Here is a 24,515-nt window from a genome sequence, read left to right on the forward strand (position 1 = left end):
TTAAGCATGAACATATTTTCAAAGATCTTTAGATGTAAATATAAAAAGCTTGCTTGTGTTGTATTCTAAATATACACAATAAAACACCATTCCCATTGGCCCGGGGTAAGAGTAGTGTTCTTTATTGCTATTGCTGGATCTTTCCTGGGGACTGCACCTTGATAGGGTGGGCAAGCTTATGCAGTCCAAAGACCTTCCAAGTTATGCTGGTGGGAGTTTTCACTCTTTGTAGGATGGGGACCAGACAAGAAACAGTCCATTGGTTCTCCAGGTTGGGGGTTGAGCAACAGGCCAGTAATCTATCCTCATGAAAAAAACTTAAGTTATAGAAATGCAACAATGTCAGTAAGTAGGCAGAGCCTTTTTTGTGCAGCAATTCTAAGCAACATTTGGCAGCTCAGTACAGATTCATGCAGCTGGAGATCGGAGTTCAGTTTGTGATCCTGGTCCTATTTTTGCTTACACTTTAAGTGATGTGGAGACAAAGCAAGGGACAATCCCACTGCTCCAAAATGAGCTCTGACAGACTAAAAGAACAACACTGAAGGGCCCTGGAGACTTGCCTGGGACATCCACAGAGTTCTGTAAGAGATGCATGCCTTCAGAGTTAAAGGATAAAATTGAATGAAAAATGTTCAACTAAAAAGTTATCAAGTCCTCTTGAGGGAATTAATGTGGCTGTAGCAAGGAGTCTCTTCTTTTAACCATTTCCCAAAATAATAATATAGCTCTCAGAGCAAAAAGGCCATGAACATAAGCAATTTGGCCAAGATTTGACAAAGTTTGTGTGAGGAAGACTTGAAATTTTGTTCTAAAATAAACAAAGTTAAAATGAACTCAAAATAATTACATATTTTGGCTAGCCACACGAGACCAATTTTGTGTAACTGATATGCCACGTGTGCATGTCTATATTTTTATTAGGTGATAGTGACTAATAATGTATGTGTGTGTTGTCCTTCTCCCCTTGCCATATGAATAGCTTATTATTGGATAACAACAAATGATAAAGAATATAGCAGAACTGTCTGACTCTTTCCTAAATAGGACTGGAGAGGGGAGGGTACCGTGGAAGAGAAAGTAAATCAGCCAATCATTCCTTTAGTCTATCCACTCTCCCGTCTCTTATTTGCATACTGCAATCTATTGACCATTGTATTTACAAAGTACAGACTTTTTTTTTTTTTAATTAAAAAAGTTTTTTTTTTTATAGCAAGTGAACATGAGAGAAAAAAGTGTCATCTGAATGACACTGTGTTTGTGCAGTTTGGATCAGAACTGCAGAACCAGTTCTCTGTACAAATGTACAAATAAATATTTTATGGATACTTTATTTTTAACTACATCTTTTTTGCTTCAATATAAAGACACCTGGTGTCAGGCCAGAACTCACCATCTGCTCCCCTTCTTCCTTCCAAGGTCTTAAACTCTTTTACTGAAATAAAATCTATGGGAACTACGCACGTGTGTTTTCCCCATCTGTCCCAAGGGCAACCATGACCATCACAGAGAAGAACAGCCTTTGTCAGTATGGCACTATGCCCACATATTCTTCATAGAGATTGTTGTTATAGGACATGATTATGGCATAACTATGATGTATTTTATGCAAGATAAGGCATGTGAGATATATTCAGCAAGTCATAACCTTTTCAATAATGACTATCCTATTTGTATGCATGTATCATTTTTGTATCTGAAGTTAGATGCAAAGACAATATTCCTATTACAAATGTGTTTACACCTGGGGAACGCCCACTAGACAGAATGCAATCAGTCTACATGGCTCGCTGGGAAGAGCCATTACGGAGAAAAATAGGTCTTTGAAGATGCTAATCTCCCATTGGGAAGCCTACCTGGGGACGCTGCCAACAGCCTGAGTTATGGCAGCAGGGACATGTGACCAAGTCACCTGGTACTGGACTCCATGATAATACCAGTATTTTTGCACTGACTGAGGGTGGGAATCACACTGGGAGACACAGGATTCCTGCCATATGCAAAAACTATTTAAGGCAGAGGAGTGACATCATTGAGGTTGATTCTTCATTGACTTCCTGCCCAAGAAAGAGAACTGCTGGAAACACCTGAAGACAAAAAGACTGGACTAGGGGAGAAGGGCTGAGGCCAGGCTAGAAGGTGTCTGGACTGTGAAAGGAATATCTGGAGTTTTAAGCTGCAAGCAAGTGCAGCTTGCCTTCAAGAATCTCTGCAATCTGCCTAAAACAGCATTTAGGGTGAGGAATTGCTATTTATAACCAGTTTCTTTAGTGTATTAAGCTTAGATTGTGTGTTAGATCAAAGCAGATTAGCTAGTAAATAAAACTATTTGCTATCCCTTATAATCACTTAATATCTATCTTTTGTAGTTAATAAACTTGCTTTTGTTTGGTCTAAAACCCCCAGTGTGTGTGGAAAGCATAACTTGGGGCAGAAAGCTGTGTATATCCCTCTCCATATTGAGGGGGCGAATTTCATGAGCTTGCACTGCAGAGTACTGTACAGTGCAAGATGGTACAATTTTGGGTTTACCCTCTAGAGACCCATGTGCCCTTGAGTACTGGGCAACTCCTTAGCTGAGCCTTCCCATGCAGAGCTGATCTCAGTATCTGTGTGAATAGCTGCAGCTGGGTGTGTCGCTACCTGTATGTGTCCTGGTAAAGCGTGGTCTGAAGCCTGAGGGAGGGCTTGGCTGGCTTGCCCCAGCAATACAGTGTAAATGGAGCTCAGGCTGGTGGGTCAGGTAGGCTCAGAGGTCCCCAAGTTCCAAGTGGCACCCGAGGGGGGAACCTGTCACAGTCAGCTTAATCAATATTTTTAAAGTTGCTGTTAAAGCCTACACAACCAAGTTCTGATCCAACCAGCAATATCAGGATGACACAAGTCAAGGACGAAAAGGGAAAAGCACATCTTCTTTCCCATTGTCTCTTCAGACAAGAAATATCAATTGGCTGTATTCCATCTGCTTGGAGTCTAACTAGTTAACAGAACAGCTGGACATGCAGCATTTCAGAAAAAGCAGTAAATGAAATATCTTTGACACACCCCCTAAAAGCAAACTGCAGTGATTAGTCATAATAGCTTAGAAAGCGAACAAATTTTTACTAAGAATGTTATGAAAAACTAGTTTTCATAACAGATTTTAAAAACATCTATGGCTTCTACTAGAAGTTCTCTCATGACACACTTCAGAGCCCCAGCAGCATTCCTTTAATCTGCCAGATCTTACTTTGAGCAGTGAGGTCCCCCTAGCCCTATGCTGCACATGGTAAATGGAGCTGGTTTTCCCCCGTGAGAGCTGCCATCTAAGTAATATCACATCCTGTTTCCCAGAAGTAAGCAAAGCCTTATGAGGGCATTTAAGGACCAAGAATATTCAGAGCCCATTAGAAACCATAATAAACACTGGTCTACAATTTTTGAGAAGTCGTCTGTTTCAGAGATAAAATGTGCTATTTATTATGTATTTTGATGTGCTGAATTCAAATATGACAATTAAAACAACTGATTGGCTACTGTTTCTAAGATATTTAAGTTTTTACATTTTATGTCTAGGTATATTGTGTAGATAGTAGAGTTTCAATCATAAATTGTAAACCTAGGTCTTTTCATGTGTTTATGGTCTCTTTACATGATAATATTTCACCTGTCCTGTTTATGTAACACTTTAAAAATCAGCAAAAGGGTTATATAAATAAAATTTATTATGAAACAAAAGGCAAAAAACTATTCTGTACATACTTTAGTCCTATTCAGTGTCTACTCGGCGCTTCTTGGCTTGTCTCTTGTATTCATTAAATGGAGCATCTCTTGTCACTGTCCAGCAATAGTCTGCAAGCATTGATGAGCTCCATTTGCCCTGATAGCGTTTCTCCATTGTTGCAATGTCCTGGTGAAATCGCTCGCCGTGCTCGTCGCTCACTGCTCCGCAGTTCGGTGGGAAAAAATCTAGATGAGAGTGCAAAAAATGTATCTTTAGTGACATGTTGCAACCAAGGCTTTTGTATGCCTTGAGGAGGTTTTCCCACCAACAACCTGTAGTTGTCTGCCTTGTTGTTTCCGAGAAAATTTATTGCCACTAACTGGAAGGTTTTCCATGCCGTCTTTTCCTTGCCACGCAGTGCATGGTCAAATGCATCATCTCGAAGAAGTTCACAAATCTGAGGACCAACAAAGACACCTTCCTTTATCTTAGCTTCACTTAACCTTGGAAATTTTCCACGGAGGTACTCGAAAGCTGCTTGTGTTTTGTCAATGGCCTTGACAAAGTTCTTCATCAGACCCAGCTTGATGTGTAAGCATGGTAACAAAATCTTCCTTGATTCAACAAGTGGTGGATGCTGAACACTTTTCCTCCCAGGCTCTAATGACTGTCAGAGTGGCCAATCTTTCTTGATATAGTGGGAATCTCTTGCACGACTATCCCATTCGCAGAGAAAACAGCAGTACTTTGTGTATCCAGTCTGCAGATCAAGCAAGAGAGCAACAACCTTCAAATCGCCACAAAGCTGCCACTGATGTTGGTCATAGTTTATGCACCTCAAAAGTTGTTTCATGTTGTCATAGGTTTCCTTCATATGGACTGCATGACCAACTGGAATTGATGGCAAAACATTGTCATTATGCAGTAAAACAGCTTTAAGACTCATCTTCGATGAATCAATGAACAGTCTCCACTCATCTGGATCGTGAACGATGTTGAGGGCTGCCATCACACCATCAATGTTGTTGCAGGCTACAAGATCACCTTCCATGAAGAAGAATGGGACAAGATCCTTTTGACGGTCACGGAACATGGAAACCCTAACATCACCTGCCAGGAGATTCTGGCTGGGGGTTCGGAGTGTGGACTCTGCGATGGAATTTGGGTGTGGGAGAGGGCTCAGGGTGTGGGATGGGGTTGAGATGTGGGACGGGGTGTGAGAGGTGGGCTCTGGGAGGGAGTTAGGATGTGGGAGGGGATTCCAACCTGGGGCAGGGGCTTGGGGTTCAGGAGGGGGTTTGGGGTGTGGGCTCTGGGCGGTTCTTACCTCAGGCGGTTCCCAGAAGCAGTAGGCATTTTCCTCCGGCTCCTAGGTGGAGGCATGGCCAGGTGGCTTTGCGAGCTGCCCCTGTCCGCAGGCACTGTCCCCACAGCTTTTATTGTCTGCAGTTCCTCGCCAATGAGAGCTGCGGAGCTGGCACTCGGGACGGGGGCAGCGCGCGGAACCCCTAGGGCAGCTCCTCCACCTAGGAGCTGGAGGGAAATGCTGGCCACTTCTGGGAGTTGCAGGGAGCCTGCCTTAACCCCACTGTGCCGCTGACCGGAATTTTAATGGCCCCATCAGCAGTGCTGACCGGATCCACCAGGATCCCTTTTTGACCAGGTTTGTTCCGGTCAAAAACTGGGTGCCTGGCAACTTTAGTGTGGACATTATCTGTATCAAGTAGAGAGGAGATGTGTTGTCATATCCTCTAATTTTAAATACAACTGTTAAAGTAACTAAAACAAATGTTAAAGAATTCACTTTGAAATTCTCTGATTTCACTGCTCTACAGCCAAAAACTGTCTGAACACTGTAGAATTAAAATCTCTGAATTAGAATTGGCTAGAGGATTACTTAGAGGCATTAGGTAGAAGTTTATTCAGCTCTGATGAATCCTGAACAGCTTACTCTAATGACTCCCCACCCCCCAAAATGACAATCCTATCAAAGGAGGCCTAAATAAAATTAAATCAAGAGGAGAAACCTGTAATCATGGCTTTTAGCCACAGGTTCCTTCAGGCAATTGTGTTGCATAACTGGAACCTGGAAGAAAAATCTCATGTTGCAAAGTTCATCTTTTTAACACAAGAGAGCAGACTAAATATTTTATAAGCTTTTTAGCCTCTCTGTTCCTCTTGATTTTCTTTTTCCTAGTTTAACTATGTGTGTATTCAAACTCTAACAGTAAGAGCAGATGCTATGCCTGCCTTCAAGCCCATGCAAACAGATTGTGAACTTCTAAGGGAATTTTTAGCTTTCCTTTCTATGAAACCTTTGGAAATACTGGTTCCATCCATGGGAATTAGAAACCTTATTAATACCAAAAGGGAACAGCTTATTGTAAGGCTAGAGGACCAACATTTGTATTTGTCCAGCTCCGCCATCTCAGCCAGTTTACTTGTTTCACATGGATCTAAAGAAGACTGTCCAGAGATATAGGAATAGGATGTATTTCCTTCCTTCTCGGAAGGATTTTTGTGTAGTCTTTGCTTCCTACCCCTTTCCCATGAAGAAAGCTAAAACAAAGCCAAGAATTTAAAGACCTCTTCTCAGTTAAAGAGGAATGCTCCTTCAATTTACTTTTTAAATACTTACATTTAGTTTGCATCTCTTATGAGGTGAATGGAACATGGAAGGTAAGAAGGGTCCTTTGGTTCTTGTGCTTTGTACGCCTATGTAGATTATTTAAGGTGTGTAGTTATCCCTGGAGTCTCTTTAGAAGTCTGAATTAAGACAGGGCCTCAATAGAATATTATGCAAATGTGAAAATGTAACTTTATGCCAAGAACACACAACTTTATGTTCTGCATAGCTCCACAAAAATACCGAAGCTCCCCAACCTAAGCAAGCATTCCGTTCCGGAACGCCTTGCGTAAGTCGGGAATGTATCTCTGACAATTATGCAAAAAAAAAAGGGGGGGCCCACTTATGGAACTTTTTCCGTAAATCCGGATTTCCGTAAGTCGGGTTTGCGCAACCCGGGGAGCGTCTGTAGCCTTTTCATGCCATCTTTCCAGTCCTCAGCTCATCATCTAGCCCTTCTGCCATCCTTCTCCAGGTCTGTTTCCCATCCAGTTGTCTCTGCAGCTTTGTGGTTGGGTCTTACCTGACGGTTAAGCTAATTAGTAGGGCAAGTATTTTCCGGCAATGAAAACAGTAATAGCAGATTTTCAAAGCTTTATATTTCAGATATGCATTATATTAATACAAAAAATACATGTATTGACAAACAAGCAATATGTAATCCTTTACTGCACAAAAATGCAGTAGCCTACATTAGTGTTTACAGACTATTTTTTAAACCGAAATTGTCATTTTTAGAACATAAAAAAATGTATTGTGATCATCACTATAATCACAAAACAAAATTCTTGCCATACAAGACTATACATTTAAAATAAAAGTTGGATTATTGTTTTATGCAACGATGTAACAACATCGGGAACTATGGAATAATTACATTTCTGCTTAAAGTAAACTAATGTTTTATTGAAAATATGTGCACATCACCTATATCAGCATAAAAATATTCATTGAAACACACTTAGGACATATTAAAACTCATTTGGGCATACATCTTCATACTTGCCAATAACATGCAGTAACGTTGCAGGGTTAGCACTTGTTCAAGTTTGAAGAAACTTCATTCAGCATCAACTGAGTTGCACAGGATCACCAAAACACCACGAGCAATCTGGCTAAGTCTTGGCAAACATTTGTCCATGCTTTTTCAAAAACTGGAGAGAAAAATGTCATTGGTACTAGGAAGTTCATTTACAATGTTCAAATAAACTCCCCACTCACCCTCAGGTACAGAACTCAGCAGCAGAACACTCAGTTCATAGTCACTGAAGTTGTGGGAGAGTACACGAATGTGCTTGGGATCAAGGATTCTCACATCGCGAAAAAAAAATCTATATGCTGGCTGTTTCTCTGTATTTACGTACCTCTGCAGTTTCTCTGCATAGTTTTGAAAAACTTGATGCTTGAGATTGTCTACTCTAGTACATTCTGTCCTGCGTACTGCAGTATTACCACCAAATCAAATGCAATGTTGTACACTTCCGTTGGTAATGTTGACCATGATTCAAATGTAAGTAGTGTCCGAACAAGTGGAGTTGCTTCTGCTTGGATAAAAATTGAATGTGCCACAAAATGATTCATTGAAATAAACATTTAGCTCCTCTAAAATGGCAGTCGTCCTCCACTTTGATTTCCCAACCAAAGAACCCCTTGTAATACTCCACATGAGTACTCCACTTGATGGCAAAGATAGCCTATGGCTTTAAACCAAGTATTCCATCTTGTTACAACCCGTTGCGGAGGTAATGTTGGGCTTTCAACTCCACGGTCGATAAGGTAGACTAAGTGGGTGTTTACATATCAGCTTTTTTATTAGAGCACACAGACGGTCCACTTCTGTAAACAAACAGAGCCAGCACTCGCCTAGTAAAGCTGTAATGTATGCCCAGCAGGTCCCATGAATGCAGCTGGTTAAAATGCCGCTTAAACTGTCTTTGAATGACTTTCACATGTATTTTGCATTATCTGTCACATAAACTAGTACATTTGAAAAGTCAATTTCATGTTACATAAGGGTCTTTATAACAGCTTGTGCAACTGCAGAGTAGCTAACACGTTCTAATTCCACTGTTTCTACAAGCTTAGCAGCAGCTGGGCAATCTTCTGAAACCTGCATCAGCTGCATTAGAATAATTTGCAACATACCAGTTTACATTGTCTGTATATTCATCCACAGTTACAGTTACGTGCTGATCCTTCAACTCAGTGACCAGTTGTTGCTTGTTTAGTTCAAATACACGGGGAAGACTGACTCGTCTCGGTGTACTTGCTTGCAGGATACAGACCCCATTTCATAAGTGCTCGTTTAAGAATTCTCACATTTTGTCTGTTTTTTCTAGTGCAATGTTTGCGTTGCAACAGGCCTCCACCCAGTATTCCTGATTTTCATTTTGTTGTGCAAGCACACCAGTAGTTGTGAGCTGTTGCTTTACTGCTGTCTCATCACTGCTCTCTAGCCTTTGCTTTCTTTTCTCCATTGTTGCAATATGACATGGACCTTTAATGTGGTTGAGTACGTGGCCCTTTTTAACACGGTCAAGAACTTTGCTGCAAATTGTACAAAATAACTTCCCTCCATCCACATGGAGCGCATCTTTGCCGAATGCTTTAACTATCCTCAGGCTTAACCATTTTAGGCATTGGTAGTAAATAGCTTGAACAGCTGAAGCACAAAGTGGAAAAGTCAGAAGAAATCGGCGATTCCGGAAATGAAAGGTAATTTCAGAAGATAAAAGCAGCAATATCAACAATTTCCAGAAAACACCGGCCCTACTAATTAGAAAGGACTTTTTTTTTTCCCCGAGGAGTGAGGGACAGTGGTTCTTGAAAAGTTTTTAAGTAAATTACGTAGAGATGGCAAAGTTGTTATCAAGCCATCCATATGTGAAGAACCATTGGTTTACATCTGGTCTTATAACAAGTCCTGATCCTACAATCGGGTCTAACAGTGAAATGTGTGTGTGAACCCTCTGGCAGATTATACTGTGACATGTTAGATCTTTATTTTGAAGCAGTCTACAGAGATCTAGAATCGGGCTAATTAAGATGAGGGTCCACATAGGTGCCAGGCTCAGGGTCCTACTTTGTAACTATGTAACCACATGCCAAAAGTAAATAGCAAGAGAAATAGCTTTCTCTTTCCAAACTTAGAGAAAACCGCAAGCACTGACTCAATATATAGGGGGATTCAGTCCTCCCTAGAGATTTCTATTTAGAAAAAAAAAAATAGATAGAATTGGTTATTAAAGTACATTGTGTTAAATTTCAATTTATTAAAAAAATCTGCTTTTTAAAAAACAAAATTACTTTTCTTTGAAAATACAGATTCTTCTCTATATTTTTGAACTTAAGACAAAATTAAATATTTGCTCTTTCCAAACCCTATTTGCACAGAAGACACTTAATGGCTCTTTTGCTCCCTTTTTCTGATGTTGATATTTTCTACAATATTTGTGGCTCAGAAGGAAAATGTTGGTATCTCACTCCAAGGAAGCTTATTTAGTGTTGATCCTGAGTCATTTCTTTAAGGAAAAGTCCATCCTGCCTATCTGGGGATCATAATTAAAAAAAAAAAAAAAAATACATAGACCAGGAAAAAGACAGCTTGTGCTCACCTGAAGGCAATGTCCTATTATTGTGTTGGCCTGCCTGATGCACACTCTGCTGTAATAAATTCAGGCATTCTCCAAGGCAGCTCAGGGTGGCAGCAGAGGTAGCTTTTAAAAGCAGCAAGTCCTGATCCAAGGCAGAAAGAGGTCCAGAACCTGGCAGGGATTCAATGGCTTGCACAAGATTCTTCTGTTGTCCCTCCACTTGGCTCATGAGCTGTAAGGGTTAAAAAAAAAGCCATGTGGTCATAAGGAAAGCCTTCATTTGCACCCTTACAAATTGACACGTCAACTGTCTTACTATAGATTAATGTTAACGTTCAGTTCGTTAATAGAAAACAGATATGAATAAAAATATCTGTGTGAAGAACATAGGCACACTGAAAGAATGAGAATTTTAGATTCTTGATTTAAAAAAAAACTAATGCCACTCAAAAAGGAAAAAAAAATGAACAGTTCAGTATGTTAGGGCAAAACGTCTTTAAAAAAAATAGTTGGCATCCTAGATTTCAGGTATGAATCATGCTTTATGCTTTTCACTATATGAAAATTATCTAGTGCTATCTCCTTTTCCTTTATTAATTCAAGCTTATAATTCCTCTCCCCAGGATATGATCTGACAATCCAGATGAACCTAAGCAGCATCTCCTGTCTTCTTCCATTTATAAAATGCTCTGTCATGGATAAAGTGAGGGTGATTTTCATGTCGCAAAAAAATGGCATGCATGGCATACTTACATAAAAGACAGTAGATGAGAAAATAATGCAAAGTGCAGTACTACATATGTTGGTTGGTATTAAAAAAAAGGAGTAAAGCAACTTTCAGGAACTCTCCATATGGCAGAGAGGAAAGAGGGTGTTAAAATGCCTAGTACATTTGAGTCTTATAGCCTCTAAGCAGTAGGGGGTACAGCACACAACTACAGTAGATCACTTTTCTTTCACCTGCCTTTCCAAAGACAAAAGACTAAATGGAGCACTGGCAAAGGAAGGTGCAAATACCATTGAAATAACTGGAAGCCGAACCCACTTATGCTAGGGCTGAATTTGGCTCAAGATGTTTGTGAAGCTCTCAGACCTCAACAGGTTATGGCTAGAGACAGATTTTATCCCTGAACTCAGAGGGATGGTTTGAAGACCATGTCATTCTGCTGGTGCCATCAATTGGTACATCCCTTACAAGTGTTTGTAGAAGGATTTCTTTGTTAATTTGTTATGCTGCCACCTACACAGTCTTTTCTTCCACAAGGCAGAATTTGATTCGGACTTGTTCTTGAGCCTCTTTCTTTGATGTAATGTATCTCAGAAGGCAAAGTTAAACTAAACGTACCCATGGTTGTGTATACTTACTTGTGGTTCAAGCAAACTCTCACTGGGGTGACCAGACAGCAAGTGTGAAAAATCGGGACAAGGATGGGGGGGGGGGTAATAGAAGCCTATATAAGAAAAAGACCCTAAAATCGGGACTGTCCCTATAAAAACGGGACAGCTGGTCACCCTCTCACTGAGCGACAAAACATAAGACAGGATTTAGTCACACCAGTATTTAAAAATATTAACAAAATGAACAGAAACAGTGTCCACTAAAACACTGATGTACAACTTAACTTGATCACTAAACATATCTAGAGTCAAAATATGAACTCCCTTCAATTGGCCAACACAGATACATTTGAACCCCAGTAGCGTTGACCTTCAAACAGTTAATCAGAAGAACATCATCTCCAGAATGTCTGCTATATACCACTGGGACTCTGTGGCAGTTTTCTTTCACTAGAGCTCATCTGCCAAGCTGAAAGCAAAAACCACATTTTCTATAACTCTGGTCACCCTCCAACTCCCTCTCCAACAATTTTTCCCCATCTCTGGTTATTTCTCCAGTCTAGGGCTCCCGTCTAAAGATATACAGGAAGATACCCCTGGGGAGTTCTGTAAAATTTTAGTTATGTCAGATCCTAATGCTGAAAGTTTCAGGGTTAAGAGAACATCTATTTCTCAAACCATAAAAGGAATCTTAGATCACATTTTAAAATAAAACATGCACAATATTCCACATGCAGTATACTATTTTGTCCTTTTCTGTTTTTAAAAAAATTGCGTATTTTTCTAAATCTGGCATTTAAAACCCTTAAAAGTAAAGTGCTATTTAATAAAACTTATAAGGGTATTTAGTAAGTGTACACACACAGTATCATAGACTAAACTTCACAATCAGAACGTGATCAGAGTGATAAATAAATCAAAACCAACCTGACTCCAGCTAGATTAACATCTGGCTGAGTTTACAGACCTGTGAATGCTTATAACATCTACAGTACAATACACCACATTATTTGTGCTGTTTCTATAATTCAAACTTATTGATCAGATTTAACCATGACATCATATAAGATATACACTTACACTAGCATTTACAAAGCTCTCTAGATACTGTATATATCTTTCATGTAACGAATTTAAAATTAATAAGATTACAAACTTTTCAGAGCAGGCGCTATTCTACTCTGTTTATACAGCATCTAACACAGTGGGTCTCTAGGCTCTACCCTAACACAGATAAATAGTAATCCTGACTGGGGCCTCAACACACTAGCCTAATACAAGCAGTACCAAACACTGAGTTTGTAACTTGTTACCAAAAGGTAGCTATAATCCTAGCATAGATAAATGATTAAAATGTACATTTTCAAGCTAAAATGCAACTTTACTAGAAACACACTCCGAAACCCTCAGAGGATTCAGATGCTTTCATTCAGCACTTTTCAGATAAGTTATTGTATAACACAATTGAAATTTCTAAGAATAATTTAATGTAATTAGTATTACTTTAGTGGAAGCCATCAATAAAAAGGCATTAATGCCTTAAATAAATCTCATGTGAACATAGTTTAATTAATAAGATAATTGTAGGCTTAGACTCAAGATTCCAAAGCTGCAGAAAAAGCTTTAAAAAAATCTAGGTGAATTTATAAGAATAAAACATTTCTACCTTCATTTGATTATATTACCACCTTACATATTACAATGAACTGAATAGGTTGCATACTTTTTTTTAAATGTAGCACGCTTCACGCACAGTCTCTCAAAATACTCTGGTTAGAAATAAATGACATTTTCCTGAGATCGATGACTAATAATGCACAAAGATTGAATCCAGAGGAAAAAGAAAAGAAAGTTGACTATATTAAAGATGAAATTAAGTATCCTTGCAGACAAGTTATAGGCGGGGGCAAACTATGGCCCACGCGCCACATCCGGCCCACAGGACCCTTCCCTCTGGCCCCCAAGCTCCTGCCAGGGAGTAAGGTCAGGACAGGCTTGTGGAGGAGCCAGCCCAACTCCCTGGCAGTGCGGTGAGCGGAGCAGAGGCTAGCCCCTGGCCCCTCCCCTTCTGCTCCCCTCCCTCCCTGCCTCCCAGGCAGTCACAGGTCCCCCAGCACCTGGGGCAGTGTGGCTGCAGCTCCAGCCAGGCGGCACGGCTATAGCGCCGCCAGACCTGGTGCTCCAGGGTGGCACAGTCGGGGGGAAGGAGGCAGAGGGAGTTCCGGGGAGGTGTGGGGGAGGGAGGAAAAGGGGTGTTGCAGGGGAGGCGGTCAAGGGGCCTGGGCCCTTCTGCCGGGGATAGGGGTAAAGCAAGCCAGGGCTCCCTCCACCCCCAGCATGCTTGACCCCTGTCCCCATCAGCCAAGCCCAGACAGGGAGCGCAGCTAAACGAGCAGGGGAAACGCACAGGAAAGGACTGAGTCCCCCTTTCCCCCACCCCACAGGTAACATGGGGCGGGGAGAGCAGGGAGGGTTGGATACGGGGCAGGGGGGCAGTCAGGGGGTGGAGAGCAGGGGAGATTGGATGGGATGGGGGTCCCAGGGGTGGGGAACATGGGGGATTGGCTAGGGGATGGGCGTCCCGCGGGGAGGGTCAGGGGGCAGAGAACAGAGGTTTTTGGATAGAATGCAGGAGTCCTGGGGGGAATTCAGGGGTGGGGAGCATGGGGGGTTGGATGGGGGTGTGGGTTCTGGGGGGCTGGATAGGGGGCAGGGGCCAGGCCACGCCTCACTGTTTGGGGAGGCATAGCCTCCCCCAGCCTTCCCTACCCGGTCCTCCATACAATTTCTGTACCAGATGTGGCCCTAGGGCCACAAAGTTTGCCCACTCCTGTTCTATGTTATATATAAAAGCTATAATTAACTGCTAAAAATTTAATTTAAAAAAAAAAAAATCAAGAAATATTGTAAGTGCCATTTCTGCAGTAGAAGAAAAATCACAGTAATTCAATAGTTTGTTAAAAGGTATATTAATCTTTCCGCTGCAGAAATGCCATCTTACAAACCTTGAATGTCAACTTTGATTTAAAGTGGCAATTTGTTTCTGAGACTCAGTAAAAAAGAAAAACCCTTCGTTAAGGGTACTCTAACAAAAATAAACTTTTTATTATTGTTTTATCACCATCCTAAGTTAGAGATAAATTGAAACTTAAAAAAAAAAAAAAATCATCTAACTAGCCCACCTAAGTTGACAACACATGACTGCTTTTTTGGCATGGCCTTAAAGAGACCTCATCTTGTAAATCAGCCTATAAATACACCTCTCCAAAATTAAAAAGGATATGACAGTGTGCTATCCAGTCCATCGTGGTGCTATAAACAGAACATTTCTTTTCTTTCTGAGTCAATGCACTTGGAGATTGCAATCTTGTAGGCCATATTATGACATTAAGTCAAATGCCTGCTTTGGATATCTGGAGAACTGCCCCACACCAGGGAGTTCTGAGAAACATACCACAGCACAATGCTACCAGGAATTCCCTGGTATGTAGGTGGAACAATGCCCATCAAACTACCTTTCAGAGCAGCCAGAGTGCTCAACTACCCTGCCAGCCCTGTTGGTCAGTGCGGAGGGCAGGGAGAAAACAGGGTCAAGACCACTGCCCACATCTGAGCCCCTTCAAAATAAGGGTATGTCTACACTTGAAAAAAAAGAAGGGGGGGGGGAAAGAGTGTGTTTTAACTCAGGTGGGCTAACTCCGGTTAAAACTGCAGTGAAGACACAGCAGTTTGGCTTTTAACTCAGGTTAGCAGTTTGAATTAACAATGTCTCTGTGGAGCCGGGAGTTGAATTTGAGCTGCTAACTTGAGTTAAAAGCTGAGCTGCCGAATCTTCTCCTCCCCTGCCCCCCGCCCCCCCATTTCAGCCTGAGTTAGGAACACACTTCTTCCCCTCCACCCCCAATGTAGACATACCTTGAGTGAAAGGATTCCAACTCTTCCTGGCCCTGCACTGGGGATGCAAAGTTGTGGGGAAGCTCTTCAAGTCTCCCATAGGGCCAGATTGTAGCTATATCTGACCATTTAATAAGGCAAATCTGACATGTTAGATTTTAAGAGGAACTAATTTCATGTATATTTAATGGTTTTACGCTAGTAGTTAGAGAAATTACTGCATAAGTGTACAATACACTGCAGGATGACATGAAAACTATATCTCTCTATCAATAGGAGGCCATAAAGATTCTGAATTGCCAAGGTTTACTGCAATGTTCTGGACACTAAGTTGAATGTGCCCTTGATACCAATGCCAATATGTTATTCTCTCTCTCTGTATTAGCCTATAGACTGAATACTAATATGTGACTAGCAAACACCATCAGCAAATGGACCAGTCTGTAGCAGTCTCCTTTAGAAGATTTCACACTATCAGGAATACAATATTAAAAAAAAAATCTCATGCATTATAACAATTGTGTGCAGATGGAAAAAATCATACCTGACTTGAAATGTTTCATAAAAAAAATGAGAAGTCAGGGGAAAAAAAAACAGTATAGTCATTTGGAGAGATCATAGCTATAGAAATAACAATCATGTTAGGAAAGCTTTAACCATTAAAATGGCAACATAAAAAAAACACATCACAATTAAGGCTAAATTCATTGCCTCGCCAGTCCCTGTCCAAAGCCCTAGAAGCTACTAGGGAGAGAGCCAAGCTAGACCTTGTTGAGTTTTGCCCAATTCTTTTTTAACACAATTGTTTTTTTCTGTAAAAGTCATAGCTTTATAGGAATCAACTACTCCTCTTTTAACTTTTTGCTGGTTTTTAAAGCAAAGTGTTTTTTAGATTAGGTCTGAAAGGTATAGTACCTTTCACAAATCTTTTACTGCTGTTTTTCACGTTTTTTAATGCCATAAGTTACACTTATCAAAGAGAGAATGAGGGAGAGAACATGTATGGGAGACCAAGCTTTGGAAATGACTTTAGGACTTTGGGTTCCTGGACTGGCGAGTCCAACATCACCACAGATGTTATGCTCTGAGGACTTTGTTCACATTTCAGGTAAACAAGCATGTATCGTAGCAACAGGATTTTGTAAGATTCCAAGAAGTTGTAAGAATACTCACAGAAGCATGCTGCATGCAAAGGGAAAATTATCCATACAGAGGAAGTAAGTACAATCCCTGTAACTCTAATTCCACCTTGGGCAAGAGAGTTCCTCATTACGTGCTCTTGACCTGAACTTGGTCAACAGGGATAAAAGCGCCTATGTTTTAAAAGTTTAAAAAAGTAAACACACCACACACAGCCAAATACATACCTAGTGTAACTCTGACATCAAACCATTCACATCAAAAATTAATCTGACCCACTGGCTATAAATTTACTCAGGTTTATGATCCCGCTTCAGTGGGTTATTTTTTCTTTTTGTTTGTTTTAATATATCACTTTTGGCCTAATTTCAGTTGCTGGGTTTAGTGAGAGGGTACTGGGTGGTGCTGGTGGCCTGTAATATACAGAAGATCAAACTATGTGATCTGGTAGTCCCTTCTGGCCTTAAACTCTATGACTCAGCTATTAGGAAAAGGAAAACGTATACATACTTACCTCACAGATAGCTTTCTTTACATAGAAAGACCTGTATACCACATACTGGGCCTTTAGCCTGCTTCCATATTTAGCAGATGCAGAACTCAGCCTTGTCAATCACTGGCTCACAGATACACCACTCCAACTGCAAAGCTGGCCAAACTGAAATAACCCCACAACTATGATGAAAATGAGTAAAGCATTCATAACTTTAAACTATGGATATTTTCTATTGCAAAGTATGATAAATTTGTTATTTGCTTAGCTTCTGAACAGTGATCCCTTAATCCTATCCAAGGTCACTCAGATCTATGGGCCTTAATACTTAAAGGAAATTTTCAGATAAGCACATATAACATTTTCCTTTTCTTCAGCACAGTAACCGCCACAGATCTTACAGTGGGGTTTTATCAGCAGCATGCAGCAAAGGAGGCTAAATTATAGCTTAGCATATAAGTGAAATTGAAATAGCTATGCACAAAGGTCATTTCTTGATTGCCTGAGGCATTACAGCATGCAACACCATCCTCCCATAAAACAGTGTTCTGCACATCCGCTTTGAAGTATTTTATAAAGAAACATCAGGAAAACCAGGATGCCACCTCACTGATTTCTCCTAAAGCTCTGCAGTATGGAAGTTTGTTCACCTTGTCTGCAACAAGATTGGTAGATTTAAGGCAGGAGGGTATATCTGACTGACAGGTCTGAGTTCTGTCCCCAAAGCTGCGAGTAGGCTGAAAACTCACTGTAGAATCTATTAACATTACTATGCTGATGAAAAAATGTTAAAAGGATAAAAAGAGCCAATGAGATTAAACAATAATTTGAAAACATTTTAGAAAGACCAAACCATAAAGAGAATGACTTTCACATCAATTGTCCTTTCTTGACTATTGAGTTCTTTTCATTACAGAGGAACAACATGTTATTATTCATCACCATTACACCACCTCAAAGTAGCTGCCTTCGTGACCTCAATTATTTTAAAAAGGCAAGTGATGAATAGTAAAACTGAAACAGCTATAGAACAGTTATTAAGGCCTCGAAATTTGCAGATTTTCAGTGAGTCTCAACTGAGCTACCGAAAGCAAAGTTAGCTGGTGATTTCCCTCTCTGGCTCAGCCTGTACACAGTAGACTCTGTAGAACTATACACTATGAGAAAGCACACAGTAGGGCAAAGAACAAGAGACTTAACACTAGGGTGACCAGATCGCATGTGTGAAAAATAGGGACAGGGAGTGGGGGTAATAGGGACTGTCCCTATAAAATTGGGATATCCGGTCACCCTACTTAACACTAAATTAAAAGAAGAAGGCTGAAGGGGAAACAGGGAAATGGAAGCTTCCATCCCTTTACCTTCTTCCCCCAAAAACTGAGTTTCTCATGGAAGCAAAGGTTTAGACATGCAGTCAAAGGCTACGCCTGCAGTTGCCTGCACATTCAGCCCTGGAAACGGCCATGGCTTTAGTGGAGAGTGCTCCAAGTCTCACTGGAGGGGGGAGCTTCTCTGGCCTGGCAAACCCTTTGGCTAGAGGACCAATTCATTTGGCTGTGATGTATCTGAATACCTTGAAGCATTTCCTTGAAGCCTTGAAGAGAATGAAAAGAGAATCCATTGTGCTGAAGAATTCTGATTTCAGTACATCTTGAGGGCCTGAGGTCCAAAGTGTACCTGTTTTTTCCCTTCATGGTTTTAGAATTGGGACAGAAATTCAGTAGTAAGATATCCCAGTGATGAACTGGGAAAATGCCTGTATTTCTTATGAATATTATGTGTGACTGCTTCCCTGTTTGAGTTGGTATTGCTGCCTATTTGAATTCATTAAGTCAAAGGAACCTGTAAGGGGCTTGTTTAAAAAACCCAGCAGGAAAGGTAAAACAACAACAGAGATAAGACAGCTTCAAGCACACACCTTCAAAGGAGTCAAGGATAACAACACTGGACCATCAATTGGTGGGAGAATTTACCCACCTGACTCCAACACTTTATTTTTCCTATGGCTAAACCTGAGATCAAAAGACCCTGACCAGTTATAAAGGTACTCCAGCAGAAAGGGAGGGAGCCAAGGGAGGCTAGTCAGTGAAAAAGCAGACAGGCAGGGAGTATTCACTCAGAGACCAAGAGAGAAGACTGAAAGCAGGGACAGGGAATAAGCCAGACCTACCTGAACTATGATAGAGAGATCAACTGGGTCATCTAGCAGCAGCACATCTTGCCCTAGAAAATTCGGGGGGGGGGGGGGGGGAACACCCACACATACAGAAAGCAAAAGAGGTACCTTATTTTTTGAGAGTGCAGCCAGGTTTGAGTCCTTACCAGAGATGCCCAAAACCTTCAGGATGCTCTTTCAAGAACTGGGCTGAGCAATTAAGCTCACCTGGGTATGGGTGCATTATTGGACCCTGATTAATAAGACCTTGGCCTTTTTCACCCCCTGGGAAAGCTTCAGGAGCTCTGCATACTATTCCCAATCTTACCAACCTGTGGCAAAAATGACTCTAAATAGTACTTCAAATCTTTTTGAGGAAGGAGGAACAGAAAATCTTGCCTTGCTGTAACCACAAGTTGGCAAATTGCTGATCTGGACACCTAAGATGAACAGATAGTCACTAAAAACTGTGTGACACTCTAGACAACCAATTCTAACAAAAGTTTCTATTTTGCTACCTAGGGAATCTTTTTAGCTGTTGGATTCCTTGGGGATGTCGGTCTCTTTTGAGGAAGACTGTATTTTAGGATCAGAGGGGTAGCCGTGTTAGTCTGAATCTGTAAAAAGCAACAGAGAGTCCTGTGGCACCTTTGAGACTAACAGAAGTATTGGGAGCATAAGCTTTCATGGGTAAGAACCTCACTTCTTCAGATGCAAGTGCAAGTGTATTTTAGGAGTCTATTTAGGGGACGAGAGCCACTTATCTCCAAAATCTTGTAGGAGCTTATATGACCTCTCAGCAGATTTAGCAAACAATGGCTTGCCATCCGGAGAGGTGTAGGTGATCTCTGACTTTCCAGACTGAGAAATGAACTAATCTTGATTAATATCCTCCCCAGGAAAAGACGGAAACCAACACATCCAGCTTCTCTTGAAGGGCTTCAGATTTCATGGCTGTAAAGAGATGCTTCCACAGGCATTTACAGAACTCCTGAGAGACACTCATGAAGTCTGACCTAGAAAACACTTCTCCCTTCTCTGGTTCTGACCCAAGGTCTGCTAGGACAGTCACCAAAGCTCAAAAGGAAAAGCATAGCACAAATGCTTACTGATCTTTTTACTAAAAGATAGTTTTTTTCCCCCTCAATTACATCTCTGGAAAAAGTGTAAGCAGCCCAAGAGAAAACTCCTGGGAAACCACTCAAAGGGTCTTTAGGTCACCTTCTGTGAGCAGAGGTTAAAGCCTCTTGGTAAGATTTGACCACCAGGAAGAATTTGTTGATACACTCAAATATTTCAGGATCCAGGAAAAGGGCACGGGAAGAGTCACAGTGACTGCCTGGGAGATCTCTGCTTTCTTCATAGGTGAGCTTTTCTCCCCTTCATGCAAGCATGTATTTCGTACAACCCCAGAGATAACCGCAGCGCTGGTGTCTCCCCAGTGTGGAGGCAGATGTTTCTCACAGTCAGGGTTGTTAAGAGTTTTCTGGTCCATGAATAAAGTGCTACTTGCAAGAAACACAGTTGGTGTTTTTCCTTAGTCTGGGCATTCCACTTATTTTTTTCCTTCAGGGTGAGGGCAGATCATGCAAGACAAGCAAAACCACAGTGGCTGCAGAGGTCACCTTTCTATGTGTTGCTACGAGTAAGGCAAGAATCGAATTGGAGAGGCAGAGGAGGGAGCCCCAGAGACAAGGAAAATCTTAGATGCTGATTGGCTGTCAACTAACCTGACAGCAAGCATGCCATCACAAACTAAACCACAGGATTTATTGATTCTGATGTTAAATGGGGCTTTTCAAAATAATCTCTGGTAAATTATTCTTTGTACAGCTTCTATACAACAGATTACCTTGAATTCTGCAGTTCAAAGTATCGCTCTAGTGGTTAAATGCTGCTTACTGATGGATCTTCTATCACTTTTTTTTTTTTTTTTTTTTTTTTTTTTTTTGACTACTGCAGTTTTCTTACAGTTCAGCAGGACTATTTTTCTGAAGCTTCTGGGTGTCACGTATAACTAGAAAGCATACTTTGATCTTACGCAATTAAGGAAAGTATTTGAATTCTTCAAAGGATTCCGAAGCATGCCTACAGGTTGCTAGTTACAAAGTTAAAATTGCCAATCAAATTACATTGGTTTATCCTTCAGGTGCTACATGGAAATTAACAAACTCCATCTAACACGCTTATGGTAGTAAAATCAGAAGACTTCAGAAGAGAAAAAACCCTGAGCAATTAAACTACTGAACAATATTTATTTAGTATTTAATCAACAGTATGCCAAACGTGTAACAGTAAGATAGCCATATATCAGCACAGACCATTAGCAAGGATGAAACACTTAGTTACCATAGTTATTAACCAAGTATGAACCACTTGTGTCTTGACAAAACCATGACTACATCAGCCATGCAAGTGACAGGCAGGAATATGGTTCAAAGCTGTAGTGCCCTGAATACAAGTCCTTAGAAGCTATTCAGGTCCCAAAATCGAGATAACAGGCAGGACTGAGCCACAATATAAAAACTTTAGAGATTGGGTCTTAATTTCTTTAATTCAATATATCTCACTCATTAGGTATGTCCTAGTTATTGTGCAACTAAAATGTTTGCTGGAACCATTTATTTTGATATATAGCACCTGGGAATTTACCCAAGGACTTGAAGATTTCAGAGTGGAGGAGTCTGTCTAGAAACATTTATAATCATGTAAATTGAATGGTAAACACATAAAATGTGGCAAACTAAATAACCACCATAAAGTTTGCCTTCTTTGTTTAGTTTCTTCTATAAAGGTCACATGTTGACCAAAATATAAGTCTTTATATTTAATACTTGAAGCACAGCTGCCATCTGCCTAGAAATCACAATGGCATCTCTGAGCACAACGAACATTAAGAATTACCCTTACCTTTAATAAAAACAGCACCTAATCAGATTTTCAAGCTAACAAAATAGTACAGTACAGGCAACACATCCCGACCAAATAAATAAAGTGGCAGTGGAGTGTTTAACATGCTTTGTCAAACTCCTATTTACTCTGAAGGCAGCTGCTGCATCATCCAGCCTCCCAGAAATCAGTGCTGAAATTAAGGTCACCAGTAAATGGCCATGAAATGGGTTATTAAGCTGTAGATAAAAAGTTCATAGGAATACGTTTTCTATATAATACTTCACTGCTCCAGAGTTACAAATTTATATGCAGTTGTATTTTTTAATAAGTCTGAGGGCTGTGAGGGTGTCCCCCCTTCCCAGATTTTCTTTTTACAATTCAGACTGGAAAGTGATTTATAGGTAGATGAGCATCCTACACTATTTCATGTTATTTCACTCCAGTTGAAGAAGTATAATTATATTTACTTATGAAAAGTTTCAGGCGAGCCTAACATAAGTTAGGCACCAAACTCCCAGTGAAATTCAATTATCTCAGGCTCCTTTGTAACCACCACCCATAATTAATTTTAATATTTAAGCTTATTAACTATTTCACTGTATTCCTATCCATCTCTAATTTATGAGGAAAACGAACGTTAGGAAATAATCTCATTTAGCTCTCATGTACTCCAAGTGACGTTTCATTGAAGAAATCCTGATTTATTCTATTGATACTTCATACTTAAATACATGTTTGAAGATTACAACTGTCTCTTCTGCATACCTGCTTGAATGCTTTTAAAAGGTACTGGTAAAAAAAGTGATAATGCAAGTAACTATGTTAATGTATCACTGGTGTGATCAATGTTTCAAATGTAGAGTCAGGAAATTCAGAGATAAGGGGCCAAATTCTCTGCTAGCATAACTCCACTGAAGCCAATAGAGAGTTACCATAGATGCTGGAACTAAGAGTGTCAGGGGTGCTACTACACCCTCTGTCTTGAAATGGTTTCCATCATGTACAGAGTTTACAGTTTGGTTCAATGGCTCTCAGCACCCCCACTATACAAATTGTTCCTGCGCCCCTGAGAGTTACATGTGTCACAAGGTTCCTATAGCAACTTCATCTCTCCCTCCTTGTATATCTATATTCCATGGTAAGTCAACATTTGTGCAATAATCCAAAACGATGCATGTAAAATGTTGTAAAACAAGATGTTTAGTTTAGTCCTCAAAAACATTACAACTAAAAAGGAATTCCAGAGAACAACAACAACAAGAATTACTAGAAGCATGGATACCTACTTTAACAGTTTTAAATATACACAAAGATGCATAACCCTGTACTTAACAGTGAGTTTCATTTTTGTCTCTGTATATACCAATTTAGTAATCATGAAATATGCTAGACTGACAATTCTGGAGACTAAAATCCTCTCTCTATCCTCAAAGGAGGCATAGAATTATTAGCAGCAACAATGCAAGGTTCCCCAAACCACTGTATGCCTAGCTTGATCTGGAGAAATGACCTCTAGGAGGTGAGGCTACAGGTCAGTTTCAGCTAATTCAGTCAGCCTCTCCGCTGAAACTGCCACAAAAAGGTGCGAGTTAATTTCAGCTATGCTTGTGTTTTGCAACCTGGATTGAGACTGAACTCCTTTCACAGTATCAGTCACCAAATGGTAACATCTTTTAGTCACCACTAATTTGGGCTCGATTTGAATAAGTGATATATAAAAGTGAAAGAGCAAATTGAGTATGACACAAAGCTTTAAAACAAAATCTTGCTTTGTGAGAGACACCCACACTTCAAATTCACTTCTGTATGTTTACACAGGAACTGCCATAGCAGGTCAGACCCAAGGTCCTATTAGTCCAGTATCCATATCTTTTCTCTGACAGTGGCCAATGACAGATGCTTCAGAAACAGCAGCAAGAACCCCACTGTAGGCAGCTCTGGGATAATCTAGCACCCATATTAAATCTCATCCTGATCTCTAAAAGTTAGAAATTAGCTTAAATCCTAAAGCATGAGGTTTAATATCCCTTCCAACAATGTTTATAATTAATTATAAAAAAAACTCTGGGTTCCCTTGTTCTCCATATTAAGTGTCAAAACTCTCTTTAAATCTTGGTAAATTCTTGCTCTCAATGACTGCTTGTGGCAATGAGTTCCACAGTCTAATTGCACACTTTTCATCAGTCTTTTAATTTAATTTTAATTAACTCTGAATTTAATTGAATGTCCCCTTATTCTTGTGTTACAAGGCAGAGGGAAAGGAAGTTCTCGATCTATCTTCACTATGCCATTCATTATTTTACATATTTGTACTATGTCTCCGCTTATTCATTTCCTTTCAAAGGCAAACAATCCCAAACTTGTCAATCTCTCTTCACATGAGTGTTTTTCCATGCCTTTAAATCTCTCATTGCCCTTTTCTGACACAGACACACTAATTCTGCAATATCATTTTTGATATCAGGTGACCAATACACACAGAGTATTCCAGAAGAGGCTTCTATATTTTATTATTTATTTCTATATTATTCTCTCTCTGGTTCCTTAAGCATCCTAACACCTGGTTTCCTTTTTTGACTGCAGATGCACATTGTAGACAGCCCAATGAAGCTCAGTGACGCACACAACCCTTTTCTGAGCTGATACTGTTAATTTAGGACCTTGTAAGATGTATAAATAAT

General features: G+C 40.4%; 1 protein-coding gene across 1 annotated transcript in view; it reads right to left on the minus strand.

Annotated features, from left to right (window-relative positions):
- Window positions 1–24,515, minus strand: part of OSBPL10 (oxysterol binding protein like 10) — a gene marked incomplete in the record, with an annotated part of 178,161 nt that overhangs the window by 68,605 nt on the left and 85,041 nt on the right. Inside the window, 1 exon segment of the mRNA XM_034760842.1 lies at window positions 9,944–10,154. Coding sequence (XP_034616733.1) covers window positions 9,944–10,154 — 211 coding nt within the window.

The sequence above is a fragment of the Trachemys scripta genome, chromosome 2, assembly GCF_013100865.1.
Source record: "Trachemys scripta elegans isolate TJP31775 chromosome 2, CAS_Tse_1.0, whole genome shotgun sequence".
Lineage (NCBI taxonomy): Eukaryota > Metazoa > Chordata > Testudines > Emydidae > Trachemys > Trachemys scripta.